We start from the raw sequence: 16,956 nt of genomic DNA, 5'->3' as shown, positions 1-16,956 counted from the left end.
TGTAGAAGTAAAATCAAATATTTAAATGTCTTTTAAGCCTTCAATTTCCAAAGCTCCCAGTGTTTTAATTGGAAAAAAAAATAATTTGTTTCATAGATTTGTTGTTGCCATTGTTGTGTAGGTGATTCGCTTTACCCTAAAACCTCACTTATTGGTTGATGGAAAGATGCTTTATTGTCTGTGAAAACTTGCAATCTTTCATGGTGATGGATGTTTAAATAAAATATTTTATCTGTTAGCGTTCATTATGGTAAACTTTAGCTCTCACCAACATTTCTCTGCAATCATTCATTCAGAAATCACACATGACCTGAAGTGCACAAGGGATTTTGAATATGTTTTGTATTTGAGTTCCCATATAAACATATGGGAACAAACTGAACAAACAATATCAAAAAACCTCAAGAAATCTGAAAAATGGTGGAAATTTTGTGAAACATGCCTGTCTATCCATTTACTACATAAGTACTTCATACTCAGAATAGTATAAGAAGGGAATGCATTTCAGAAAATCTAGAAACCTCCTCATTACTTCCTACTGCAAGCCAATGCTTAAATATGGGAGTTTACTGATGTAGAACAATCCCTTGAAAATTCCTTTTAACAGGTCAGCACAATTAAAATCTTTTAAATGCTCTCAATCACTACTGGCTTGACAAGGGCAAGTGAAGTGGAATAGAGCTATGAACATTTCCTAGATCACATTTAAAGATAGATTTCATTATCCTGGTAATGCCAATTCAGCCTGAGGAGCGACTATTTCCCATTTTTCTCAGAAAACGATTAACAGCACAGGGAGGTAACTCTTGCAGGTGTCTGCCCAAAAATCTAGAGAACGTGCAACTGTTGTAATTTTTTACTGAAGAGCTTCTTCCCTCAGTAACCAATCCTGCACAGAAGTTCTTCTTGTGACCTGTGAAACTCTTACTACTGCAAGCTGTTTTACTGGCCACAGTCTTTCAAAACAGCTAACAAGAAACAGGTAGTACCAAACTAAACTTGTATAGCAGCATCAGTACTATCAGGGCAAAAGAAAAAAAAAAAAAAAACAAAAACCAAAAACATCCAGAAATAGGCCCAGTGCTGACAAATAGATACCAAAACACCAGTACCATACTGTACCATACTAGTGGTTGAGAAGTATGGGGTGGGCCATCTGGAAACCTCCATGTATCTGGCTGGAACAGGCCAACACTGGATACTATTGAAAAATTATATAGAGTCCATTCTCCTTTCCTCTTCCTCCTCCACCGATCAAACTGTCAAAAGACAAAGACCCAATGTAGAGAAAAAAAGACCTAAAAATATGTATAGGTGTTAGATAATCCCTGGATTAAAAGCTTTTTCCTGGCACCCACTTGATTTTACTATAGTGAGAACAATGAAATTTCTGAAGAGTTAAAACGGGTATTTTAACTGCTGGAAAGCTGTCAGAAGACTATGTGTGTGCACATTTGCAGTTCTTTGAGCACACCTCCTGGCTAATTAATGAGTACACCTGCTCTAGTCTTCCCACTGCTCTCTCAGGTCCACATCAAGCCATTAGAAATACAGAAGTTGCCTTTTGGAGGTGAACATTTGCTTTCAGTCTATATCACATGGTTGCTACCTGTTTAAAGAAAACATAACTGGTGCCAGTTGGACAGTATTTTCTAGTTATCATGAGTAAATGAAATCTTAATAGTGACCAGAGAAGATAATTTCCATGTCCATAGGAGTTTTCATTTTTCCTACATTAAGTTGGAGTGTTTTGTGTCTGTTTAATTTTTCTACCTTTTGGAGGCTGTGCCCAGAAAGAAAAACACTGGGTCCCAGAACTAAAGTGTAATTGAGGTTTAGCTCCACAACCAGGAGATGCTGTGCAGAATGAAATATTTCAAAAAGTCTTTTGGAGGGTAAAGTGCACTCATGTACAAATAAAGATGAAAATATTTCTATTTGCCTCCTAAGGAAGAAGAGAAACCTGAGCCTTTACAGTAAAAATATCAATGTAAACAAGGTCACAAACAAAGCATATTTGATGGTACACGCTTTAAATCCACTCCTCAACTGTTTCTTTTCTTTGCAGCTCAGGCTTTCAGAATTAATAGACCTGTATGACAAAGGAGGAACCAAGGACAGTTATTTGAAGGATGTTGTGCTGTAACTGGTGATTCAATCTTTCACTCTATCCCGCTAAACCCTAATGGATTTTTGCTTTGAGGACTGTAGCTATGTAATAAGGAAATAACAATATTAATCATGTAGGCTTAGTATTAGTCATGATGGAATGTTCTACTCCCTTCTATTAAAACTCAGCAGTAATGATGAGTAGTTTTAAAAGATGAAATCTTAATAAAATGACTAACAGAACTACAGGTATCTTGAGAAAAAGAAATGGAAATATAAATTAGGAAGACTAGCAACATATTAACATATTTTAAAAGTCTAACATTATAGTACTCTAATAAATTCAAGTTTTTACAGAGTTTGGCACAATTTCAAAAATTATTTAAACACTAATAAAACATAGCTATAACCAGATTAGGAAAGCAGATGAACACACATTAAGAATACTGCTCCAGGATATATCCAGATTCCAGGAATTTCCACCACAGAGCTGAAAACAGCTAAAACAGGCTATTTACAGCTGTTAGGTTCTTTTCCACTTGATGGGCACTTATTTCAAATCAGTGCTGAAATATTTGACAGATTATTGTTAGCGCAAATTTCATAAGCATTAGGATATTTAATAACAGGTATTTTCATTACTTATACCAGGATAGCTAAGGCGACATCAGTTTAATATTACTATTGTTATTGTTATTACTCAAGTCTTAGACAGAAAACAGCAGCTCTATGAAAGAGTAAGTATTAGATTTCCAGGAAGTTTACATTTCACTTTTAAATTCAGAAGTTAAAAGCTGCAGATTGATTGCAGTCTTAGAAGCACTGGCTGCGCAGCTTCCACATTTAGAGTCAGCATTCTGTCTAGAGGGGAAAGAATTAAATGGCTGTGCCATGAGTTATAAAGTACAGGATATCTCTGCAACACCAGAAAGTGGGTAATCTGTGTTTGGAGGTTACTATTATCACTTCATGAAACTGCAAAATATTAATGCAGAGGTACTTTTCTATAACAGATTCAGAAGTACTTAATAAAATTCAGAGAGCTAAATCCTATAATAGTCTAGGTCTCTGTTTCATAGTTAAGGAAACAAAGATAAGATAATAACATAATTTACCAAAAGACACATCTGTAAGGTCAAGATGGAGGGAGATTTCAGATCATTTGGTTTCCTGTCTTAAAAATACAATATGCTCATTCTTCTGCTTAAAAATATTTACAAGAAACATTGCCAAAGCTATTCAAATTGAGTTTTAAAAATGAGTTTTAACAAGACCATAATTTTAAGAGTAAGTCCAGACTAAGAGTTTCATTAGCTGCAGATGATGCAGTCAAGCAGCAATAACCCCTACATTGCCATTTTCACATAACATAAATGACTCAAGGAGAGTCAGCACAGTTACAGTTCTCCTGTGAATGTTGAGAAAAGGGGGAAGCAAAAGATTCAACGCAGTGCATGAGGACATCTCACATCAGGTCATTCTTCTGGAAAAAAATGGTGTCTTGTGCAAAATGCAAGCAGTGCTTGAAATGAACCACAGTGCTACATATTGTAGTTAGCTTTACATAAAATCCACCAAAGCCTGGATATCAATTCTGTCTTTATAGCTATCTCCAACTACATGAGCTTTTCCTGTTACTTTTCAAGGAAAGCCCAAATGCCACATTAACTGACACATGCGAGCTGTCATTTTTCATTAGAAACATTCCCTGAATGTTCCCCAAATAGAAGAAATAAGAAATAACTTCATACCCATAGTCATTTAATTTCTACTATTTCCTAAGAGAAAAAAACAGATGCTAAGATGCAAAGAGATATGCAACCATAGTTATTGATACTATCTGAGATGTTTCATTCACAACATTAAGAACAGAGACAAAATTAAACATATCAGCCTTCATTCAACTGCAATGCTACCTTGGCTCTAGATGATTTGGTGCACTACAACTCTGAGCAGCAGATCCAACACAAGGTTTTTGGTAGTATCCAACTGAACTGACATACCCTCCTACTCGTAGCCATTTACAAGTGTCTCAAGGGCCACTCACTCTTTCCCAGAATCTTGTCTATTTTTATTGACACTAGTGGCTAGACCCAGAACCACCAAAAACATCCATACAACCATACTATGCTGGTGCTTGTCTATCCATCTTTATGTTTGGACAATAAATGGAGGTAAAAGCTAGGAATACATTTATTTCCAGCCTTAAAAATAATCATATCTATTACTATGGATAACCACATCCACTAGGTGTGTGGACTGACAAGCTGTGCATTGTTAGACCATATTAATTAGACAAAGCCAAAACTCATAGGTCTGTCTCAGAATAATCTAATTTCAGGCTTTTAAGATTCTTGTTGAAAAATTTAAAGGAGAGTCTACTGAAAAAGGAATAATTAAAACATCCTGAGTAAAAAAACACCACAAACTTGTGTATTTAAACAGATATAATGGACTCTTCTTCTATATACAAGTTCATATTGCATTCTTTGGACTGAAATTGCCAGTTTGAGAGATGCTGAGAGATATTTTTTTATATAAATTGCTAGCCTATTTTTTTTCTGCAGCCTCCCCCTGTATTGACACTTCACCAGAGAGACCATGTCCTTACCTTACCACATGAGAGCACTAAGACTGAAGCAATGTTATCCAGTGTTCAGTTGGGGCTCTTTACAACCCAAGAGAAACAACAAGCTTAGAGACAGTCCTTGATAGAAACTCATCATGTGCTTTCATGGTATGAACAATATTTTCACCTTCTACAAGCAGAAAACTAAGCGCAAGATTAAGTGATTCACCTATAGCTAAAAAAAATAATCAGAAAGGAACCATGTAAAGAAATCCAGTAAGGTACACTAAGAGCTGACTAAACCTACCTGTCTAGGCTTATGAGTCTATTAGTCCATCCATCTATCTATCTATCTAATGTCAAGAGTAATGGAAGACAATAAAGACAACAGATTGCCCACAATGTTAACTAAGATCACTGTACTTTGGGGAAAGATTCTCCCTGCTATTAAAGATGCCTTGAGTTTGATTAAACTAACTAATTTTGAAACTCAAATCATTTTCTATACATAGTATGGTTATGCAGTAAAGCAAGATTAAATACCAGGGTCGACTAATCATCAGTTTCATACAATAGGCTGCAGTGATTATGCCACAGATTTTTTCACTGCAGAGCTATGAAGATATGACATATATTTAAAAAGTTTCCATAAGCAGCAACACATTTTGCACGTAGGAAAAGAATGAATGCTCATCAGAGTAACACTGTAGATAAAAGTCTGAATTTTTTACAGGTATCTTCAGCATTATCCACTGAAAAAAATTACCCACTGGTTTACAATGAAAATTTTCTAAGACATTAAGATAACCCAAACACTAACACGTCCTTACAGAACATTGTACCTGCTAAGCCTTAATTAGGTACAGAAAAAATCAGAACAAAACAAAGCTACAAGTTCAGGTGTCCTGCAGAGCCATTGCAAAAGTGCCTAGATGCAATATGGATTGAAAATTAAGTTTCAACTCCTGTTCAACTCCCTGCTGCAAGCAACTAGGCTCCACATGCTTCTATTTACTCTGTATCACCTTCAGATCAGAGCTACAGATCCTCTATTTGATAAAGACCCCACAGGACAGAAGTCCAAGAGCAAGTCAAGCTGCAGAGGACGTGCTGCAGACAAAACCCTACCTGTGACTCCTGCTGGCACACCAGTTGATGTATTTATTCTTTACTGAAGGCTAAGCCTTAACCCACAGGTTACTACACAATGCAGAACCAGAAATATTACCATTATTGCAGCTTTACAACAAATTTACTCCATAAACACGTAGCATATAACAGTGAATGTTTCTGAAAAAGAATGGACTATCAGAGTTCATTTACTTTGGCTTTTTTATTTATATTATATATCACAACTCATATGTATATTTTAATAAAATTTCATATGGAATTTTGATCCTATTTAAATATTTGTCAATATTTGCTATGAAATATTAAAAATTATTCTTAATCCTTAAAATAAGGATTTCATTTAGAACTTATTTGCTTCTTGAATTCCTAAACAATTTGCAAATACATAAATGCACATGCAAAACTGGTAAGATACTATTTTTTTAAATCATAGAGAATTATCTACAAGGAGTTTAAGAAGCAGATTATGTTAGATAAATAAGGTATAAATCAAAATTTAACATAACACTTGCTACTCCATGTCAATCCCCTCTTTCAACTTTTCCAAAACCTCTTTTCTTCCCATGAATGGGTTCCAACCTTATCATAAATACCCAAAAGATTCATGTATCATTTTGAGGGTTTAGGGAATGTCTCAGAAAACAGAAAATAAAATCCTGATGTCCTAACTAATTTTCAATCTGCATTCAAGTGTACAAGGCTACTCTTTCAGCAATATCTTTCTCATGTTTTGTAATTCCAACATTTAAATTCCCCCTGAGATATTTGCCATATTAACGCATGTTAAACAAATCAGCTGCAGTAAACTTATAAAATATTTACAACCTGATCATTGTTGCACAGACAAAACTTAAAAGCAATATAAATACAACTATTAACCAGTATATACAGAAGGGGGTATGATGAAGGCTCTGAAGAATGAAGCAGGATTTTCAGTAGATTTCCAAAAGGAAACAAGTGTGCAAAAACACTCTGAAGAATAGTGCAGTGATCTAATCTTCAGCCTCCAATAAACTTCTTCATCAGAACTTCATCCATATTAACTCCTGCTTTCTATATCTGAACAGCACATATTCTGCTCTGTCATAGAGCAGAATGCTGGATGAAACACAAAGACCATCCTTGAATTGGCAGAGTCAGAAAGAGAAGCTTTCAAATATGTGCTTACTATGTTACTTTAAAAATACAGATACAAATTCTATGGAGCTAAACAGGATTTAAAGGTAATTTATTTGGTAATCTTTTAATTTCTGGCATTTTTTTTCTGAAATAAAGGGTTTTCTGCTTCTGAAAGTGTTTAAGAAGAGTCAAAAAAAATATGGCTAAAGTACATGATGCATTTAGCAAAACTGATTCACCAGTGGAAACAGACTACTACAGATCTCTTAAAATTTCTTCTCTAGAAGAAATCTCCTTAATAATTTTTTTTTATTTACCCAAAATGATAGCATCTTAACTAAAGGAGAAGAGCACCCTCATAAGGAAGAGCCAGAGGATGAGTGGCAGATGAATAGTTTTCTCTTGTTTTTTAAATAGGATTAAAAGTAACCAAACAACAAATCTCCAACATAGTGCAAATTACAGCTGTCGAAATTAAAATGACCCCACACAGCCAGAAAGGTGTAGCACTGCTGAAATTTGACAGCTATTAGCTGGAAGAAGAAATGCTGGAATTTGTACAGCTCAAATCTTCATAATAAAACAATCACCTTTAATATAGAAAATCCTATCTGAGAAGAGCAATTACACAGATTTAGGAAGAAGAGATTGCACTTTGTTGCTTGTCATGTTAGAAGGTACAGGCATATTTGTTTAGAAATAACAATAAAACAGCTGATGCCACTGCATTGCTATCAGCATACACTATCATTTCAGCAACTACAAAAGACAAAAAAAGTAGACTAAAAAACAGAAAAGCTCACCACTTCTTCATGCCTGCATTTTCTCACATTAATTCCATTAATCTGTTATTAAAAAGATAAAGAGAAGACTTACTCTACATTTCATAAGCATAGATTTCATTTCACTTTTCTAGAAAATTACAGACAGAATAATTTGCAGTTTTACTCACCTGTAGAATTGCATCTCCTATAAAGAGCAAACCTGAAAGTTCCGCTGAAAACAGAAAGCATATTTTTCACTCACTTTGTACAAAATATCCAACATTTTGTGTACAAAAATTTTTATTCAATTTAATGCTTTTGCATTATCTTTTAAAATTTCAAACAAAAAACATGATAAAAACTTCAACATAAAACTTCCAATAAAATTACTTGTATTTTCCTTTTACAACCCAAAATACTTGTGTATCAGTGTTACAATAAAAGAGGCTATTTAGCTCAAGCACACAACTATGAAACTTCTTCCATCAGTCACTAGCACCTTTCAGGCCATTCTGGTAAGGTGGAACATATTTTTCTGAATAGAAAATGACTGCAGGACTAGGTGTTATTTGCCTGAGAAAGATAATTTCTTACAAAGAGAAAAAAGCAACATGGAGACTCCAGAGATACTTATGAATAACAAATTTAATTTTTAGATTTTTACCAAAGATAAAGGACCCTTTAGATCTTGCATCTTTGATAAGTCTGATAAATAATAGGAAAAATTAATGCTGGATAACACTTACATATGCTGAAGAGCTAGAAAGTCAATATATTGTAAAAAAATCACCAGTCAAACTGAATGTGATTTTAAGAACAAAATTGCATCACAACTTTATAAAATCTAATTCTACACTTCCAATTTTTAAACACTGTGCTCCATTTCAGAGCTATCTCATTCAAATATACCTTATAAGCATACCAGAAATATAACAAAGATTCTTTGTCTGTAAAGGCATTAAAAACCTTTGAGAACATGAACATGAGAATTATGGGATATTAACAGATTACATGTAATTTTTACCTATAGTACTCCATATCAACATAGAAGAAACTGTCTGGAAAAAGCTAGTATCAGACTTGAGCCAAAAACTTTACTTATTTACATGAGCTGCAAAACAGGAATCAATATTGATGTAAATTATGATACTCAAGTCCTTGCTTGGTGGAATGATCCTATTAGCTGTATTTAAAAATGGATGGTTAAATTATTGCAGGACAGATATTCTGATTTATTTTGAGGCATAGGCTTTGGGTCAAACAGCATTTTCTCTATCAAAGTTCTCTAGTCCAGGAACACAGCACGACACTTTCTACATCACAAGACAGCAGTCTTCTACAAAAGAGATATCCCTCAAACTAGCTCTGCAAAAATTAGCAATATTTTTATTGAAAGCAGTTATGAAAATTATATCACACCTAGGTATTGGGGCTAGAAACAATGCAACAGCTACTGCAGCAAAAAAACTAATGACAGAAATAAAATTGCACTTCAGTGTGCTCAATTAGACTTAGGTATATCTTTCTTATTTTTCCTGCAGTGCTTAATAGCATTTTAATAGGTACTGTATGTAATATATGCCACATCTTTATGTATTAGTTACGTGTGTACTGAAAAGACTGTAGTCACAAGTATAAATTCTTAAGGTTAACTTTATTACCTTCCTTAGGGGTTCATTCCACACTACTCCTTATTCTCCCTAACTCCAACTTCCACATCTACCTTTCAAGGTTGGCTTTTGGTTCTCAGTATGCTGATTCTTCCATACTTCTCTATCTGAGTGGGTGAGTAAGAGACTTTTTTTTTTTATACTGACACATTTTAGTTCAGTAGGAGGAGAAGCTGAGTTCTAGAATTATTGCATTACAGATGGAGGGGAATGTTTCCAAGTTGGCATTTCTGGCCTTACACAAAGACATACAAACATAAGATATTAAGTACACATTATTAGTACTGGTTCACAACCTTCCTCCTTCATACTTGTGCACATCTTGAGCTGTTCAACTATTATCCATGTATCATTCCAATAATTTCAAAATGTTGCCAGTTAAATCAATACAGAAATTCAGCACCAGTTCTGTTACTATTAAAAATAAGTATGGCCAAAACTTTATGCAGTACTTAAAGTACTCTAAATACAACCTGAGTATCCAGGTTAAAAAGTCATGCATTCTCCTGCTGTGTTACTATGATTTAAGAGCCAAACATTCAATCTGCTACAATTTCCAGACAATAATTACTGGGAAGTCAAAGCCACTAAATCATTGCCTTTCATTAAATTTATTAAACATTTTCATTCTATTGATACTTTCCTATTGCTTTTCTGTAATTTCTATTTATTTTCTAATACTTTCCTATTTCTTTACTATTACTTTACTATTTCTATTTTCTAAAAAATAAAAATAAAAATTGAAGACTTTAAAAAATATTCCAAATATCAATTCTGTACTTTTTCAGAAAAAGTTTCTGAGGAAGAGAAAGTTCATAAAGACATAGGAGAGAAAGGGTTCAACAACAGTATTTGTTTTAACATTGACTGAAAATCTCAAGATTCTTCAAGATCTTTTTCTAAAGGGAACATTAAAGTACAGTGTAATAAGCTGATACCTGATACCCACCTCTTTGTTCTTTGGAAATCTTAGAAATGACCACTGGAATATTATGTTCTGCTCCACCCTGAAAACAAAATAAATGGCAATCTTTGTCAGTCACTAAAAAACATCTTTTTACTTAAAGTTATATTTTACCCTTTCTCTAAATGCAGTTTTTAGAGAGACTGAGCAAATAACTCTGATTCTGCACTTCTTTTTCTAATGAACATTTGACTGTGATGAATTCCTTATTGTTTCACATAAAGAAGTTCTCAGTTGCCATCATTAGCTCGGGAAGTGAATTCAGAACTCTACCAGACATGAAGGACATCAGTTTCTGTGAATTCTGGAGAGCCTAATGTATGAAATGTGTCCTGTAAAAGCAGAATGGACATCCAACTATAATGGCAAACACACTGTGTTTTCATGCTGGCAAGGAGGTAAACAAAAGCACAAGAAAGGAGGTTTGGACTTTTCATGTCAAAAGCAGCCTTTATTTGTTTCTGTCTGTCACATAAGCACAAAGAGTGAGGAAAGCAGTGGCATAAGTAATATGAAACAGAAAAAGAAGCATTAAGAAATGGAACAGTAGGTGTTCACTAACGGGGAGAAATAAAGGAAAACCAGGTGATAGTTTCAACAGTTCGACAACAATTGAATGCTGTTGCTTCATTCAATTTATCCTGTTGGGACTGGAAATATTTGTGGTGCTTAAGAACAAAGTAATAAAAGTAAAGATTAAATGAAAAGGAAATTCAAAGGAAGGTAAAGGCAAAAATACACAAATACTTTTTCCTCTGCCAAGAGCATCAAAGCATACACTCAAATGCAAGCTGTACAAATTCAGGTCACCAGAAACCAATGGCTGCCACACTGTTGTTTTGACTAGGAATACTGGTTAAGTGTTTTTTTACTCTTCTTTTCTGCAGACAGATTTTACTTTGGAAATGATGGCTTTTTTAGGTCCAGGCACCTTGTGTCAAGTTGTGAAAAGGACTGACATAGGTATTTCAACCCCTAAGGAACAGCACACATCCCTTCTTCATGCAATATCAAAGTGTTTGAAACTGAACAGACTCCTACACTCAACACCTCCTTGTGTCATGGAATAAAGATTAATTTCCTGTGTAGCCACAGAATGCTAAATAGGATAAATTTTCCTTTTGCTATCGGCTATCAATGCAAATGTCCCTAAAAACACTGAGTTAATGGGGATCTCAGTAATATTACAACAATTATATGTCTACAGGTAAAGTTCTTCTCGCATTGCATGTGATAAGGGTTGACAAGCATGGAACATATCATTACTATATCTTGTTGAATATCTTTCAATAGTTTTCACCAGAAGAACAGCAACAGTATAAGCTGGCTTCACTGCAGATAATGAGTTCAAGCTCACTAAATTCATAAGTTTTAACCTATACCCTCCAAAATTTCTAGTGACATGTAAATTTAATTTCTTCAAAACTTTTGAAACAAACAGAAAAACTAATTGTGTCACTTTCTTCCTAAGCCTCCAGTGTTACACACATGTTGCACCATCCAGGATACTTAAAGCCCAGCAAAGAAATGTGAGGTTTAAAAGTGCCTCCCTGCCTCCTTAGATCTGAGGTTCCATTAAAGTAGGAAATTAACTTTATTACTAAGCCAGCCTGCAATGCATATAACATGATTATTCCTCTCTCATTGTATTGAATCTACTTAAACCCATTTACACAAAAGATCTGAGGAAGCTTTCAGTACTTTCCTACTGAAGAGAATTATCTCTTCTCATTGCATCCGAGTCTGACCTGTATGAAGGCTTCTTTTCAAATCAGTAAAAGGATGTAGTACCTGCTGTTCTAAGAAACAAAAAAATCAAAACTGGAAACAGGAAATAGTTGGCCAACTACCTATACCCAGCCACTCTTAGCAATTTGTAGCAAACTGTGTGTATTCTGCCAACACCTTGTTGAATACTACTTCAGGTTGACATTGCAGCCTTGCATCCTGCATTCTCCATACCTGATTCTCTGTCCTGTAGAGGAAAAAGTGTATGCATGTCTAAAATCTGGTTTTCAGTCTCAGGGGATACTCTTGGGAAGAAACCTCTGGGAACAGAGGCAACTTTTTCACTGCTTTACGTTTTCTCTTCCTCCAGTACAAACATGTAGTTATAACCTCAGACCAGAGGGTGGACAGAAATACATCAAATAGTGGTGTTGAAGACTTAATGGCTCAGACCTCTGCCAGACTCTAACAATGATCTTTGTCAAGCAAATGTTCTTTGTCATTTTTCCTCAAGCAGGGATAAACCTGGAATGACAGCAGCTTCCCACCTGCAGAGGTGGTCCTGCTAGAAGAGGCAGAGGAAGCTCTAATCATTGGCAGCTGTTTGATGGTCACTGTCCTGAATGTTGGCCACTACTGGTGAGAGGTCACCCACACCTCCTTTCAAAGTGTCACACGATACACTCCTAAAGATTTTTTCTTATCCCAGTTTTTATGTGTGAGGGTTTTTTTCAGAAGTTTTTGACATATGAAAAATAGGGCAATTGAAAGCAGTAACTTTATTGACAAAGGCTGGGGGTTTTTGGTTCTAAGTATAACAGGGGAATCAGTTTTTTATTTTCTAAAAAAAGAGTTTATAAAAGATCAGACCAATTGTTGGACTTTACGATCATCAGAGTTAGACAATGTTGGGAACTATGACTTCATAGAAAAAGGAAGCATTTCCACTAGCACAAATAGCTTTAAGGTCTATGGACACTGAATTTTTCGATTGAGTTAAATTGGAAAGTCAAACCGAATCTCAGAAGATCTGCTGTGCTGTTCACCATTTTAAAAGAATGATCAAAAACAGAGGCAGAATAATGGCAGTGTACTGAGTCCTGGTAGACAGAAGTCAGACCAGGTAAACCAAAAACCTCAATTTGTTTAATGAACTCTCAATTTTGTTGCCTATTTCTTCAGGAACACTACACGCCAATTATTGAAAAACAGGATGTTCTTTCAGAAATCATACACTAAGCAGCCTCTTTTGTCAAGGCTCTGCATCTCAAACTTGTCAGAGATGTGATAAATGACTGAAATACTACACTTTCCAAATTCTATGTCTATGTCTATTCCTCCACACAAACATTTAATAGGAGGTTTCAGAAAAGAGAAAATCGTTCCTTCAGAAGAGTGTAAACCAGAGCAGGTCTGCTTCAAATTCAATCACAGTTTCACCACTAACTTCAGCTAAGACGTACAGCAAAACACCAGGTTTTCAAACCCTAAGAAAGTGGATTATAATCTATTTCTTAAAGGTCTGAAGTTTAGGTCTTGGACAAAAGTCAACCTTACAAACAGGGTTTTTCTTAAGCAGTTAGCTGAATCTCTGATTTTTACAAATATAGTTGGAATATCCAAGTTATAAGAGAAGAGTTTCTTTCATAGGTTAAAAAAAAAATTAGTTTAATTTTGGAATTATTAGGAATTTGTTCTCTGCTCTCCAGAAAAAGAATAATTCCAAGGGTTCAAAATACTTGCAGTGGGATAAAACATTTTCAAAATTTATTCAACAGAAAGTTGAAAGGTGACTTTTTCATGGGAGTTTTCTGACAGTAAATGGATGTTTTAAGTTAGTAGAAAAAAAAAAAGACAAGATAAAGCCCCAGACCTGATAGCTGAAACTAGGCAAATTCATAACCAAGCCCAAGCAAGTATTCTCAAGTGAGTGTCATTAATCACTGTATTGCTGTAATTAACACCTCAGATAAACACCATCCTCTGACATACATCACAGCCAGAAAGCAAGTCCTCAAATAACCCCTGTCTTTAATTATTCTGGGAGTAGTAAGACAACAGAAGCTACTGTAGTTTGAGGGGCTATGGAAGTTACTGACACAAGGAGGAGAGGCCTCAGTGCTTCTCACTTCTCCAGAGTGACTTGTAGACCTCTACTTTCTGGCACAAATTCAAAATAATTACATTTGTATTTAAAATTAATCTTTTAATATAAGTTTTTTTATTAAAGCTTAGGAATCTTACAAAACAAAACAAAAACATAGCAGCAAACTTGTATTCATCTACAAGAAGCAAACCACGATTGAACTTTAAACAGAAAACTGGCACCTTTCAGAGTATTTGGGACTGACCTGTCATTCCATGCCATAAATAAAGAATCTATTTCAGTGAGTCTTCATAAAGTTTGCCTACTAAACTAAAAAATAAAAACTACTGTAAGTTCCCATTCTAAGTTGTTTTTTACACTAGTTTAAAATTATAATAATAGATTTTGTTAATTTTTTTTTCAGACTGTGTTGGCTTTCCAACTGCTTGTCCATCTTTGTGAGAATGTAGAACTACAAACAAAGGGACTTAGCAAAAAAGGTCCAACAAACGTTGATTTTTAAAAAATAAGAAATTTTAAAGTAATAAATCATGCTAGCTGAAACACAGCAACAGAACATCCTGGACCACAGAATTCAACTTTTCATTTTCATTATCTAATCTGTGCCATCCAAACAAGTTTGAGTTTCCTTTTTTTAAAGAGAACTCTTTGCTCTTTAATGACATTTTTGAAGGGATTTCATCACCTGATTGCTAGTTATTTAAAAAAATTTAAAATTGTCTATTCACACCTGACTTTATGTATCTTCACCTTTCCAATACTTTGATTAATTTTGATCAAAATATCTATGACATAAAATAATCATAGAAAATAAATATCTTACTCTAAAAAGTTAAGAATAACTATTAATTCAAGAAAGACCATTGGATATTCTCTATTTATTTTATATTTCTAAGTGAGGTTTTATTTTATGCAATGTACATAATACTTAAGTAATGTGATCTTGAGATTGTCAGTGATATTAATTCTAAATAGCTCATTGTAAAGTATATGTAAAAATCAAGTTTCTTGACTCTTGAGATTTGCTCTCCAATCATCTGAAGTCCTTACTGTAACCAGTTACTTCTTAGCAGCATTTAAATAAAACCACCTTTACCCATACACTTGATTCTACACTAACATTCATTTCTTCATTATTATTCAGTGTACTGTAACCTATAATGATACCAGAGAGGGAAAAAACCTTCAATGTTGTTGACCAAACTGATGAGAAACTTAGGTGACAAAATAGCAATTAGTTTCTCTTGAACAGAGGTCTTCATGGGTCAACAAGATAACAGCAAGTGCATGAAGACATTTTTAAAAATTAATACTTCTATTCAGTCATATTCTTATCAATGACAACACAAATGCACATTAATCCTTCATATGAGTCACTTATAAGGTCACTACTAGCAGATGTCATAGGAAAATCTATACTTTCACTTTATATGCATAATTTAGGCCTCTTTGCATTCATGTGAAGTACACTTCATTTTTTCCATTGCTATCTTGAGACTGAGAACTGCTGTGTGTAGAAGATAAAATTAATCTTGTGTTGTCTACACTCAGACTCAAAGTTAAGGTAAAGTTTTCAAAATCATACATTACAATGACAAAAATTATTAACCCTTCCTCCCTCTCCTTAAAAGGATCACCTACACTTGTATATGTTCTTAAATCTTACTGACAAAAGCAAAACCACAGTAACATGATAAATTGCTATCTGGGCTTGATATACAGAAAAATAAACACTACAAGCAGGCAATAACACTTTCTGTCCCACTAATGAATTGCAATGGATTAATGTGATATTCTTTGTAGCAGAATTGATGATGAACTTATTGGCTGCTCCTTGTGCCTGACACTGTAATTTAGCATTCATTAATAACTATTTAAATTAGAGAAAAGCTGAACAAGTACAGTCTATACAGTTGAAAACACTTCTCAACTCTTACATCAAACCTTATTACAGAGTTGGTCAGCTTGAATTTTAAGGGAATGATTGCCTTCCATTCCATAGTGTAGCATAGCTCTAGTTGCCTGCTGTAACAGTATCTAACATACAAGAATATGTTTCCTGTCTTGTTTCTAGTCCTCTAAAATAGTTTGGACTCATTAACAGTAACATTGACTATATACAAAGACATGCTTTGTGTAATAGGTAATAAATAGACCAAAAAATATCATCTTACCTTTATACTTAATCCAAATCCTCCTACAGTCTGTCTTCTAATTGTTACTGTTCTTTCCTGGAAAAAAAGAAATCAAGTTTTGCTAGATTTAATGTCTTCTGCCTAAACAACTATATTCATGCTTCAGTAAGTTTTTTCAACATTGATTTTTGTTGTTTCAATGAAGTTCTGAGTTCCTGAACAGAAAATCCCGTGAAACCTATGCTCCACAGGAAAAAGACAAAGCCTGGAAGAAAAGAAGAGATCCTGTCTCAAAAACAACAACAACAACAAAAAAAAGTGTTCAATTCACACTAAAAAAACCCAGAACTTTGGAGTTGGACAATTATGGTACAACACACACATTTCAGAGGTTAAGGCCTTGACTAGTTCTAAACTGGTCCCATCTGCAGGTTAATCACTCCATGTTGAAGTACATACAGTTCACTCCTGCAGTGCATTTCTCAATTCAGTTTCATCTGAAAGGAAAACAACTTGTGCATGCCAAGATCACTCATTGGTGTGAACCAAAGCCTAACAAGGGCACACATTGCATGAATTCATTTCAAAGCACAGTAATGATCTAAATTAAAACAAAACCATACCAAAAACCACCTGAAGCTAATACAAAACCAGCCACTG

At 34.5% G+C, this 16,956-nt stretch overlaps 1 protein-coding gene across 4 annotated transcripts in view; it reads right to left on the bottom strand.

Annotated features, from left to right (window-relative positions):
• The window catches only part of SNTG1 (syntrophin gamma 1), a 319,642-nt gene that overhangs the window by 122,606 nt on the left and 180,080 nt on the right, over positions 1-16,956 (bottom strand). For 2 of the 4 annotated variants that reach the window (XM_036398513.2, XM_054518579.1), the window contains exons 4-8: positions 16,336-16,392; positions 10,312-10,369; positions 7,881-7,924; positions 7,732-7,773; positions 1,113-1,259 (exon numbers count right to left, since the gene is read on the bottom strand). In XM_036398513.2, the coding sequence (XP_036254406.1) occupies positions 1,113-1,259; positions 7,732-7,773; positions 7,881-7,924; positions 10,312-10,369; positions 16,336-16,392 (348 nt within the window). The remainder of the gene's footprint in view (positions 1-1,112; positions 1,260-7,731; positions 7,774-7,880; positions 7,925-10,311; positions 10,370-16,335; positions 16,393-16,956) is intronic. The other 2 variants (XM_054518581.1, XM_054518584.1) reach the window with 2 other exon arrangements.

This window comes from Molothrus ater, chromosome 1 (genome assembly GCF_012460135.2).
Source record: "Molothrus ater isolate BHLD 08-10-18 breed brown headed cowbird chromosome 1, BPBGC_Mater_1.1, whole genome shotgun sequence".
Taxonomy (NCBI): domain Eukaryota; kingdom Metazoa; phylum Chordata; class Aves; order Passeriformes; family Icteridae; genus Molothrus; species Molothrus ater.
The sequence above is the reverse complement of the archived record's forward strand: the minus strand, read 5'-3'. Positions and strand labels throughout refer to the sequence as shown.